A 13,229-nucleotide genomic window follows, 5' to 3' on the forward strand; every position below is an offset into this window, starting at 1 on the left:
CTTTTTTTACATTCACATTCACTATTGCAGAACCTCCAATAGTGATGTGCAGTAACCCATAGCAACCAGCTTTGCCTTTCGTCATTGAGTGGTCACCACAGCAGACATGGATTCTTTTTTTATGTTGCTCCGTGTATTCTACTGTATGAAGAGAAAGGAAAGCTATACTAAGAACATATGGGGCCCGCCCATGCTGATCACTCCTTCCAAGAATGCTAGCTGCTGTGCTGTAATGTTGATGCAATGGCTTCAGTGGTGATAATGATAGGATTCTCACCATCTAATAGCAACACTCCGGAATCTGTGGATATGAAGAGTGATGGGCCCCAGGAATCGCCAATGATGGCTTCATGGCTAAAGTTGTTGCAGAAACACTGAGACTCCCAGGGCTGACAATTAAAACAGAGTCATTATTAATTGATTACAGTATTTTATTTTTCCTTACAGGATAAATATATTGGAATAAGGCTTAATTGTATTTCATGAGTTTGAGGACTGTAGGATCAACACAGCCCAAAACTTAGCCTAACCCAAATACAAAACTCCAGTAACATGCCATGGTCTTGAACCTAAATGCCAACAGCAATTCCACCCACAGGTATTAAAATAAATGGATATTAGAATATGCAACTACAATGCACAAACTGTTTGAAAGAATTTTGTATCTTTCCTTTGATGAGTGTCTACACACCTTTGCCATATATTTAAGGAAAGGACTGGAGCTCTACTGAATGTGATTAGTGGGCTGCCACACAGCACTGAACTGTTTCTGATACAATAAGAAAACCTCCTTTGTGAGGCATGAGCAAGTCACTGAAGAAATGCATGCATTCTGTATAAAGACCAAAAGCCACAACCCTGGGAATTTGTTAGGGTTCCTCTGGCACTGTGCTGAAGTGACATGTATTCTATCAATAACCCCTTACACATTGTACTTCTGACAAACCGCAGCTAGGTAATATACCCGAGGTTTAAATGTTCTGGAAATAAGAGAACCTCTTGTTCTGATATACTGAACTCCAGTATTACTGTCATTATAATAAGAGTTCCATTGGTAAAAACAGCGAGCAGTACTTGATTTTAATTGATGGCTTGTAAGGTAATTTTTTTTAGAAACTTATTGTAAAAATGCCACATGAGTTTATCATAACATTGGTTTACATGACAGCCTAGACAATAAATGAAAATGTTTGATGTCGCCAGCAATCATCAGCCAGAAACATATTCTTGTAATTGTCCTATATACCTTACGGTGGACATCTTACCTCTCTTCTGTACAAGCCTGTGGTAGCAAGACTAGTTGGAGCATCTCCCCTAACTATGGTCTTCAACTTCAGAGCCTAAAAAGGTTCATATAACATCATTAAACACAGAACATGACATGACACAGAACAAACAGACATAAGCACAGACAGATCAACCTAATGCCGATTACAGCAATATACTGCCCACTATCAGAGATCTGCCAAAGGTTTGTAAACTGTACAGAAGAGGACTGTGGGCTCACTAAGGAGGTCACATTATTCCCAAAATGTCTAATTCATTGTCTCCTCTTATACAACTCACACTTTCAAAAAGATACAGAATACTAACCTGACCAATTCTAACAAATTCTGCCTGGCGCGCCTCTTCTTTTTTCCTGGCAGATTTTGGGGATTCTGGCAAAACGTCACTAAAAGACCTTCTGTTGAGCATGTTCTAAAACAGCAAAAAAAAAATGTATTTTCTTTTAACTATTGAATTTAAAAATAGTTTATCGTTTTATCTATTGGTAAAGGATCAGCAGGAGAAATGAGCTGTAAGAAAAATGCCGGAGGGACCAACAAGACAGATCATGGGACTATAGGGTTGGGGAACTCTATAAAGGGGAAAAATTGTGAAGAGGAATCAGATGGGAGGGGCAGCAGGAATGATTAGGTAAAACAATAAGTATAAAGCATCAAGAGGAAAGGACTGGGGGGAGTCACCCTCTGATTAAGATAACCAGACATGAGGCAATAAGAATAATAAACAGGTGCTGCATGTTACCCTATCTGGGGAAATTCTAACTTTTACAAGATGGCCAAGGAGACCTAATCTAAAACTGCTTGTTAATGATATTTTAAGAGTTTTACAAAGTGTAAATTTACTCAAAGGTCATGCATAGATCCGATTCTTGGCTCTACTACCCCTAGTGTAACTACACATATTTATGGCACATGTGCAACGCAATAATAACTTTGAAGACTTTTGTGTCTAGACAAAAATATTATCTATGATGCCTACACAGCCAGGCCCCGAATTACAGTGAAGGAAGATCATTTAAAAGTATTATATTAAGTCACTGATTTGCTTTTTCTCTGAGTCTGGAGACTCTTTTACCTGCACATAACAGTTGGCTAGATACATGGCTTTTATAAACATCATACTGCACAAAAGATGCCTAAAATGATGGAAACTCTGTAAATAGTGTTGGTCGAATAGCTGAGTGTTCGATTCAGCAGCTATTGGATCGAATAGGCCGATATTTTTCGGGTGATTGAACGCCCAATTAGAACACCATTAAAGTCTATTGGGGGGGGGACTTATCAGCCCGGTGACTGTGGGAAATAAACTGCAGATGAACTCTCAATGGAGAAACTCCACTGAGAGTTCATCTGCAGTTCCACTGTGATCCCCAGGCACTGGAGGTTAATTAAACTCTAGTGCCCCGAGATCACAGTGGATTCTCAGAGCTGCATTCATTCTTTCAGCCCTGGGAATCCTTCTGTTTGCGATCCCGGGATCGCAGTGGATTCTCAGGGCTGCATTCATTCTTGCAGCCCTGGGAATCCTGTTTGCGATCCCTGGGCACTAGAGAATATTTAACCTCCAGTGCCTGGGGATCCCAGTGGAACTGCAGAACCCAGGGATAAGTACAGCCTGGTGACCGTGGGAACTGAACTGCAGATGAACTCTCAATAAGGAAACTCCATTAAGAGTTCATCTGCAGCCACAGCTGATTGAAAGCACTCAACGTGCCTCCAATCAGCTGTGACCGCAAGTTCCCACACTCCCCGGGCTGCACTTATCAATGATTTCCATCAGTTCCCACGGTCACCGGGCTGTACTTATCATTGTACTTATCAATGATAAGTACAACCCGGTGACCGTGGGAACTGAACTCAGATGAACTCTCAATGGGGAAACTCTATTGAGAGTTCATCTGGAGTTCGCTTTTTTTTTAAACATTTATACACGAATTTGCAAAGTCGAATTCCGTGTTTTTCGGGTCGGGTCTGCTTGAATTCGAACCGCCATTTTTGTGACGAATATAGGGACAACCCATATTTGAACACCAGCACAATCTGTAAACTCTCTACAATGGTAGAGAGCCCTATGATTGGTAATATAAATGAACACAGACAATGACACTATTTACATTTTGAGCCTAAACACCCACTGATGACAATAACCAGCCTTGAGGCAATAAGGTCTATTAATCTATTGATCAGAAAACTGCAAATAGCACAGAAATGTGCTGGCCACATACAGTAAACACATTCAGAGATGTGTTAGGAATTTAAGTTTAATTAAAAAAAAATACTGTGAGATTTCTACCTTACTGTTGAGTTTATGTTTACAGTGGGGCTAAAACTGCTTTTTTTTAATAAACTCCTGAAATTGTGATGTTAAGGGTCACCTGGCTGCCTGAAAACAGTTTTGAGCATCACCAGTAATTGTAGACTGGATTGTCTCCTGATGGGCTTAAGCCAGGTGTTTCATTTTGTTATTGATGGTCCCAGAAAATAAAAGTAACTGTGTGTCCTCTAAGCAAGGTAACCCTGTGTGGGTCAAAGACATTAAATTTCTGTTGAAGAACTTCAGAAATGTGGAGTGTTGATCAGTTAGCAGTAATTGAAAATTAAGGAGTTAACTACAGTGTGATTAAATGCTTACCAACAGTCACTTGATATTAGGATTACCTTGTGTAAATCTGGAATAAGATCCTGATATAGTGACCGTATTAGCATGTCCAGCGTCCTCTGTCGCTTCTGAGCAAAAGTTGGTGTTTCCAGAGTTGCCTTCTCACCATTTATTACTAAAAGAGATAGAACAATGTACAAACTTTCACAGATGGAAAATACTAATAGACTCAAATCCTTGATTAAAACAATTTTAAACTACCAACTCTAAAAGACATTTAAAGTCCCTCCACTGCTATCTCCTACCATTTCAATCAAAGTATAAAAGAGGAAAATGTTATTACATCATCTGGATGTATACCATCTTATGACACTTTACAAAACAGCAAATCATTTTCTACAATATGTTCAATAAATGAAATAGGAACAAACTTACATTTTACTAGAAGAAAATCCCTGAATTCTTGGTGGTCAGTGAAAACAGGTGGGGAAGGAAGTGGAGGCCCAAACAGTGGTACACTTTCTTCTGAAAATATCTTTAATCTGTCAGGTATCAGATTGGAGAACCACAATTACACCCCTGGATAACTGTCATATGTTAAGCCAGTTTTGCAGTGGGAAAAATCCTTACAGTTTTCTCACTCACCAAGAACCAATAAAAATAGTCAGGAAGAGAAATGTCACTTTGACGTAAAACCCCCCTTAACTCACTCACCTGTAACTGTCATTCTGTTTGTTGTATCTCACTAAGGCAAAAATATCTGAAATTTAGATTAAGAAAAAAAATTTAGAGCCTAAAAAATCTGGACTGCTGGAGACCATCTCTGGAGATAGATGGGGTCATCTTGTCTCCATTACTGATTGTTATCACTTCTTATACCCTTACACATGTAACACTCACTCCAAAGTCCCAGAAACCTGCATTAGGAAAGGATACGTGTAAAGTGAGAGCGGATCATGGAGGGTCTGAATGATGGAGAAGACTCTTCGCCTTCCTGAAAGACGATGGTGACAATGTCATTACCGATGTGTCGTTTTCTTTCTACCTGGAAAACACAGACTATCACTTTGGTGAACTAATTTTTTCAGTGGAATTCCAAAAACATTTTTTGTCAGTAAATTGAGAACACTGTATTTTCTGGTAATAGATGCCTGTTTGTGTCATTTCCAGATATTTTATAGCCCTATAAACATAAAAATGTAATAAATATCCAAGCTAGCCAAAGGGCTATAAAGAGCTGATAAAGACTTGACAGCACTAGACAGCAATATTTATTGCAATGTTTAAGGATTTGTGAAGCTGATAAAATGCCCTGTGACGTTATAACCAGGCTTGTAAGTACTGTGCACAGGCAGCTGAAGGGATCTCAGTTTCTAATGACACAGGCAGAACTACACCTCCCAAAAGCCCTTTATCAACACTCACTGTTTGCGGGCAATCTCTCCGGAACCAAAGGAACAGCATTTCTTTACTGGAAAAATATTTATTGAACGCATGTATGTAGAAAGGGAAAGGGACCCTGAGATACAGTAGATGGAGTTCTAAAGTACTTTAGGCAGTGCTGACAACACTTCTTGGGATGAATGATGATTAGGAGCACACTATTTCAAGCAGATCAACAGTTACTTTTTTCTTGCAATACTTTTATAGAGATAGAAGATTGAAAAGTGTGAATATTGCAGGGAAGTGCTGCATATATCCATTTTTATGCCGTGGTATTTATTGTTTACTGTCGCAAGTAGAATCAAACTAATGTGCACACACTCTCAGCATATCTGTTTATCTATATACACATTTTTTAATGACATTCTTTATATATGGAAATGAAAGGGAAAAAATGTTAACAATGTAATTCAAAAAATACATTAGCAATTAGGAATTAATGACAGTAAAATACAAAGAACGAGAATGTGAAGACAAAGTGCCATCCCTCACAGGTAAATGCAGGCAATCTACAAATTGATACATTAGTTGGTAAATGTACAATTTAGGAGACACTCCCTTTGAGCTTAACTCTTACCACCAATAGGCGCTGATAATCGAGCATTGATAAAAAGTTTTAAATGGGTTGGGGCGTGGCCTGATGGCGGCGGAGCAGGACGCTGATTCCTGAGCTCCGTATCCCGCCTGGGGATTCCCTACAGTGTAAGCGCTATTGCGCCTCTTTATTTGGCTTCATGGATCCTAAAGTGAAGGGGGTTCAGAAGGGACGCCCCGGAGGGGGCGATCCCTCCACCGGAGGACTGCAAAGCTTCTTCCCCGCAGCAGGCCGCGGGGTCCGGGACAAGGCCTCAAAGCCAGGGGCTCAATTTTTCACGGCACCCGACGAGCAGGCACCCTTGGCGCAGTGCACACCGCTGGAGACTGGACTGCAGCAGGGTCAGCATCAACTCCAGATGCCTCCACAACTTCTCCAGAGGTACACCCCGACTCTCCCATTCCCAGCCCCTGCATGATACCCTCTTTAGACGCTTCATTCAGTCAAAGCCCGGCCAACAGAGTCCGTAGAGGAGTGGGACTGGAAGGCCCACTTATGTGCCCTTCCTACCAAACAGGATTTAGAACGCAGTATAGGGCACTTGGAAGCGAGCTGTAAGGCAGAGTTCCACGCCATACGTGAGTCAGTTCAACAAGTTACTAGTGCCACCACAACTCTGCAAACCCAATGTGCTGATCTTTCTTCACGAGTAGTATCTCACGTGGCTATTTTGGAACGCCATGAAGCGCAAATTAATATGTTGTATCTGTTGCATGATGACGCTGAAAACCGCAACAGGCGGAATAACATTCGTATACGGGGCCTACCTGAAACCATACCGAATTCAGAATTGCCCGCAGCTGCCTACTCTATATTTGCTAAGCTTCTTGCTGTCCCATCTGATGTTAATATAGAGATAGATCGGATACACAGAACGCTGGGCCCACGTAGCATAAATCCGCAACGCCCTAGAGATGTTATCTGCCGGATCCATTTTTACAGGACCAAGGAAGATATCATGAAAAAAGCCAGAGAATCTACAAATATTGAATACACCGGGGCTCAGATACAACTGCTGCCTGACCTCCCTAAGCATACATTGGATCTCCGCAGGGCTCTTAAACCACTTTTGACAGTTCTTCGTGAATGGAACATCCCATATAGATGGGGATTTCCCTTCCATCTCATCATCAGATCTGGAGGTAGAACCCTGGTTCTTCGCGAGTCATCTGACCTGCCCCATATCGTACGGGATCTGCATCTTCCTGAGGTCATATTACCTGAATGGCCTACAGCGACCTCGCTCCTCAACAGTACACCAGCGCCATCGCAAGCTCCTCCACGACCTCCTCTTGATGGTCCTCCAAGCACTTCCACAGGTCATCTTTCATCCCCTCCTCCCTCCGCAACCTAGCCAATAGAATCGGCATCGCCAACAATTTTTAGCGGGTCTTAGGATACCTTCATCACTGTTCTTGGAATATTTATCTTCAATCCTACCCTTTTTGTGTTTCTTAGGCTACAAGACATCACTGGATTACTACTATCATCACCTGCCATGCCTGGTCGGTTTCTGTGTTGCCAAGCATCCTTGGATTACATTTGACTCTGTGCAAGTAGTTTCTCCTTCACAGTGGGACTTTCCATGTACTGGTAGCTATGTTGAGCGTTATTTATCTAGTGTTTATTGCCACTGTTTTTGCTGTTAGCTGACCTGCTATTCTTGAATGTCCTTTAGATCCTGTGGTTAATTTTGTTAATTTTAACTAGGGCCCGCTGGGGGATGCGCGGACTATACTGTTCTCGCCTCCCCAGAGGGCTCTATTATGGGCCCTGGGATGTTGTATCCCTGTTCCCTTAGATTATTTTGGCAGGAATTCAGTGTACTGTTTATCTTATGTTGCTGCCTTTTGATATATGCTCTACGCCTTAGGTATCTTGATTCTGGGACTGTTTAGTACTCTGGGCACATGCCCAAGGTTCGCTCTTTTTTATGTGGGTCTTGGTTTTATTGGGCAACTGCTAAGAGTTTGTTCTTACTCCATACAAAATATTTATGGTTTTGCGGGTTCCCCCAGGCAGGACTCTATGTTTGTTTCTGATTGCTTGTCTGCCTCCCCCGCCGCTCGCAGACACTTCCCCACATAGGCCTGCTGCCCTCTTGGGCAGTGATTTGGGACCTTTGGGGTCCCGCTTTAGACTTTTCACCCCACGGTCGAGGTTTTAGCCTGCCTCGCCTGTCTGGTGCCCCCTCCCCTTAATGTCCTCGGTACATACTCCAGCAAATGCTTTGAAAATTCGTACCCTTAATGCGAAGGGTCTAAAAAGCTCGAACAAACGCTCTCAATTGTTATATGCCCAACACAAAGCACGGGTGAATATCTTACTCCTCCAGGAGACACACTTTCATTCCACTAGACTTCCGTCTCTCCGTAATCGATATTATCCCCTGTGGTACCATAGCTCCAATTCTGAATCTAGAACTAAGGGAGTTTCTATAGCTTTTCATAAATCGCTACCAGTACAGATTCTAGATTCTCACTCTGATTCTCAGGGCAGGTATTTGTTCTTAAAAATTTCTCTCTGGGATAAGAAATTTACATTGGCTTCTTTTTATGCTCCCAATCACCAACCCACAACGGCCCTCTCTCAATATTTGGAGTTACTGAAAGGGTTTGCCGAGGGATCTATTATTGTGGGTGGGGATTTCAATTGTGTTTTGGATCCCCGCATAGATACCTCATCAGGGAAAACCCCGATCTCATATTCCAAATTGAACTCCCTTTGTTCTAAATTGCACGATTTTAGAATAATGGATATGTGGCGCATTCTGCACCCCACTACCAAAGACTATACATTTTTCTCCCATCCGCACAATATGTACTCTCGCATAGATTATATCCTGGCGAGCCATTCCATACTTGATTGGTGTCCTAGTGCTTCTTTAGAGTCCTGTCCCTGGTCCGACCACTCTTCAGTGTCCCTCTCATTTCAGATTCCCCATATGGGCCCTAGAGCATGGACATGGAGATGCAATGACTCTTTGTTCAAAGACTCTCTCTGTGCAAAGGCGGCTCTCGATGCGATAACCAATTTTATTGGAGCTCACGCTTTGGATCCCACTCCCTTTCCTATGCAATGGGAGGCTATGAAGGCGGTAGTTCGAGGGGTTCTAATACAACAAGGCACTAGGCTTAAAAAGATCAGAGCACAGGATATAGCTTATACATCCGATAAAATCCGTTCTCTGGAACGCCTGCATAAACTAAACATGGCCCCTGCTGTATTTTTAGAATTGACAGCTGCTAGAACCAATCTCTTGAAACTGTACGACTTGGCTCACCAACGCCACAGGGATCGTTTCCGTAAATTGATTTACCAATATGGAGATAAATGTGGCAGACTACTGGCGAGGGGTCTTCACCCACGCACGTCCACCACATATATCCCGTCCATACACACTCCTGATGGCAGGCTGACATCTATCCCCAAAGAGATCCTGCAAACTTTTTATAAATATTATGCAGAGCTCCATCAACTATGCCCTGCTCCAGCCACTCCTTCCTCTCTACAGGAATACTTAACTAAAACAGCCCTTCCAAATTTAAATTCTGAGGTGATTTCTCAATTGGAATCCCCGTTTACGGAGGTATCTGCTGCTCTGCAGACCACCCCGACCAGAAAAAGCCCGGGTCCAGATGGATTTACTCCACGATTCTATAAGCTTCACGCTTCTAATCTTGTCCCCCTCATGACCAAAGTGTTTTCTTCCGTTTCTGCCGATACGCCGTTCCCTTCACAAAGTTTGGAAGCGCATATTACGGTTCTTCCCAAGCCTGGCAAAGACCATACAGTTTGCTCTAATTATAGACCTATATCATTGATTAATGTGGATGCAAAAATTTTTCCAAATTGATTGCCAATTGGTTGTCCCCACATATGCCATCATTGATCCATAAGGATCAAACAGGGAATATTTATGGAAGGGAAGCCAGGGATAATACTATTAAGACTCTCCTGCTGACCCAGTTTGCTAAATCCTCAGGCACCCCTGCGTGGTTACTGTCAATAGACGCTGAAAAAGCCTTTGACAGGGTTAGTTGGCAGTTTATGTACTCGGCGTTACGTCAGGTGGGCATGGGACCCTGCATGGTTTCTAGAATTGCACCACTGTAGTCTATACCCAGAGCTCGGGTGCGGGTTAATGGCACTCTCTGATTCTTTTCAAATCAAGAATGGCACGAGGCAGGGGTCCCCCCTCTCCCCTTTACTTTATGCCTTAATCATGGAACATTTGGCTGTGGCCTTGCGCCACAATCCAGATGTAAAAGGGATCCAGGTGGGTGATACACATTATAAAATTTCTTTATACCTACCATCCTGAAGGAACTTGCTGAATTTGGTATACATAGTAATTTCAAGGTCAATTATTCCAAATCCGAAATTCTTAATGTTACCTTGGACTCTTCTCAAATGTCAGCTATGTGTTCTAATGTGCCTTTCCGGATTTGTTCTGATGCTATTAAATACCTGGGTATAATGGTCCCATCGGATCCCTCCAAATTGTTCTCCCTTTATTATTCCTCAATGTATGGTAAACTTCAATCTGACCATCATAAATATGATTCCTTGCCTCTCTCCTGGTTCACCCGTATAAACACTCTTAAGATGGATATAATCCCCAAACTGTTATATCTTTTTCAATCGGTCCCCATATTCTTGCCAACCGCATATCTTCGTAAAATTCATAGGTTATTTTTAAAATTTATATGGCAACAGAAACGTCCTAGACTGGCATTTAGTACCCTATCCAAGGCCAAAAGTAGAGGAAGTGCAGGGGCCCCAGATGTTATTTCCTATTATAGAGCATCGGTTTTAGTGCGTTTGATAGACTGGTTTCACAACAGGGAGATGAAGGAATGGGTATAGCTGGAAGATTGCCTTTCTCCAGTTAGCTTCCGGTCCCTGCCATGGGTGGACCGGCCGTTGCTACAAACGGCCCACCCTCAACTCCCACTTACAGTGGATTTATTACATAATTGGGATATCCTCCTCAGAGCAGGCAAATTGTCCTCGAATCCAGGACCCATGACACCACTGTTTGATAATCCAGCGTTCCCCCCGACAATGCGAACCTCCACATTTTTATCGTGGTCCGCCTCTGACAGCCATCATCTTAGGAGTATATTACATAACGGACGGGTTCCCCCACTGGCCTCCCTGGATCTTCCAAACAGAAGCAAGCTGCTTTCTTGGCTTTCATACAGGCAACTGTCATCATTTGTAGCTTCATTTCCTGACTTATCATTCCTATATAGAAGTTTAACAGCTTTTGAGCAGTTGGTTGGCTCTCCTGACCGCCCCTCTCATGTTGTGTCCAGGTTGTATGAGCTACTTGCTCTGGACTCTGAGCCCTCTGCACCTATATACACTAGATATTGGGAGAGGGAAATGAATGATCTCATAACTGCAGATGATTAGGAAAAATCATTTACCCTAACCCATAAATTGGCCTTAACCTGTAGAGCTCAAGAGGTTAATTACAAAATTCTATCCAGGTGGTATTATTGCCCGGTGGATCTCCTTGGAATCTCCCCCACACAATCTGATCATTGTTGGCGATGCCACTTACAAAAGGGGACAATGCTTCATATATGGTGGGAGTGTCCGCCTATATATCGATTTTGGGACACGAATATTCAGGTGTATAACGACAGCACTGGGTCTACCATAACCAATACTCCCAATATAGTTCTTTTATCCATGGTTCCGGGTTCGCTCAAAACCATCAAAGGTGGGGTCCTACGTCATTTTCTTACGGCAGCAAGGGCCACTATTCCGAGATTGTGGAAGCAATCTGCTGCTCCTTCTATAGCCAATTGGGTCTCCGAACTTGAAAAAATCCGCCATATGGAGATGTTGGTCGCGGAGGATGATGATAGAATGGAACAATTTAGAATTACCTGGTCCATTTGGGACTGGTTTACAGACTCTTCCCGATTCCGCACATATTTATTTAGTGCCCAGGCTTACAGGCTGGATCACAACCCCGGTATTGAGGGTTAATATATATCTCTTTTATTTTTGTACCGCTTGGCATTCCGTCCCCCTCCCATCCCCCCCTTCTCCCCTGGGCTGATTTGTTATATGTGTCTGTCTGTAATTTTATTTTATCTGTTGTTTAAGAATATTGGTTTACACCCTTTGCCATACGCTTCCGCTAGCAGATATGTAGCTGTTCTTGTACAGGTTTAATATGTGCTATATGATCCCTTTAGAACTGTTATATTTTTTTTTTGTCATATTTTTTGGGTATATGCAGCTCTTTGGTATTATATGTCTGTTAATTCGAAGCCTACAATGTTATGTTTGTTATGATGTATGTGTTGTATACCTGATTCTTTTTGTTATGTTTACCCGTTACCTTTTTTTCTCTGAAAACTTAATAAAACTGATTGAAACAAAAAGTTTTAAATGTACATAAACACGTTTGTACATAAATGTCCATTAAATGTTTCCTAAACACACTTTTTGATTATGGTGTCTGAGGAAACGATAGACGTACCTGCTGTTTGTTCTCTTTTGAATATGGTAACATTGTGGAGACGTGAAACATGATTTCATGTCCCTGGTAAACAGTATAAACAGAATGCGTTCCCGTTGTGTCATCTGAAAGGAAAAGGCAGGAAATAAAATGTTAATCATCTGTCAATTTCTCCACAAGTTAATAAAAACTCCCATTATCCTCATTTATCAACCACAAAACACCATGTATAGTTGGTAAAGCCGTGCACCATAGCACAGAGCAAACAGTAGGGTTGTTGTTGTTCCTTGGTAAAAACACAATGAATGTGCTGCACCCATCCAGATTCAGGAAAACCCATTTGAACAAATGAAGTCTCCCCTTCACCTTAACAACAATGCTGATGCAGCCATATGTACCCGCTGGCATAAAAGAGCTCTTACTTTTGGTGTCCAGTCCTCCCCTGTAGCCGATCCAGCTCTTTAATGTGATGGTGTCTCCTAGCAGGTTTAATAACTTCTGGAAACTTTCACTTCCGGCTTCTGAGGTACAAAATGAGAGGTGGTGTACTTATATATTAAAATATATTTTCAAAGTCTGGACATTTTTTTTCTTTTTGACACATGGCCATCAAAACACCTGGAGATCAGTCATTGTGTTTGGCAGTGACAAATGCAGGACACTGAAATAATCTTTGACAATATACCTTGCAGTTACATAGTAAGTCAAGTTGAAGAAAGTCCGTCAAGTTCAACCACCAGGGAAATAAACATATCCCAGATATAAAACCTTATGCACATAGTTTGTCCAGAAGAAGGAAAAAAAACCCAGGTAAATTTGCTT

The 13,229-nt window shown here is 42.1% G+C and overlaps 1 protein-coding gene across 3 annotated transcripts in view; it reads right to left on the bottom strand.

Moving 5' to 3' along the window:
- GARNL3 (GTPase activating Rap/RanGAP domain like 3) overlaps window positions 1-13,229 on the bottom strand; it is a 140,321-nt gene that overhangs the window by 13,504 nt on the left and 113,588 nt on the right. For all 3 annotated transcript variants that reach the window (XM_072431882.1, XM_072431880.1, XM_072431881.1), the window contains 9 exons: window positions 12,830-12,928; window positions 12,429-12,532; window positions 4,822-4,930; window positions 4,600-4,645; window positions 4,321-4,427; window positions 3,945-4,060; window positions 1,594-1,698; window positions 1,266-1,340; window positions 278-389 (listed from right to left, as the gene is read on the bottom strand). In XM_072431882.1, the coding sequence (XP_072287983.1) occupies window positions 278-389; window positions 1,266-1,340; window positions 1,594-1,698; window positions 3,945-4,060; window positions 4,321-4,427; window positions 4,600-4,645; window positions 4,822-4,930; window positions 12,429-12,532; window positions 12,830-12,928 (873 nt within the window). The remainder of the gene's footprint in view (window positions 1-277; window positions 390-1,265; window positions 1,341-1,593; window positions 1,699-3,944; window positions 4,061-4,320; window positions 4,428-4,599; window positions 4,646-4,821; window positions 4,931-12,428; window positions 12,533-12,829; window positions 12,929-13,229) is intronic.

The sequence above is a fragment of the Pyxicephalus adspersus genome, chromosome Z (assembly GCF_032062135.1).
Source record: "Pyxicephalus adspersus chromosome Z, UCB_Pads_2.0, whole genome shotgun sequence".
In the NCBI taxonomy this organism is placed as follows: domain Eukaryota; kingdom Metazoa; phylum Chordata; class Amphibia; order Anura; family Pyxicephalidae; genus Pyxicephalus; species Pyxicephalus adspersus.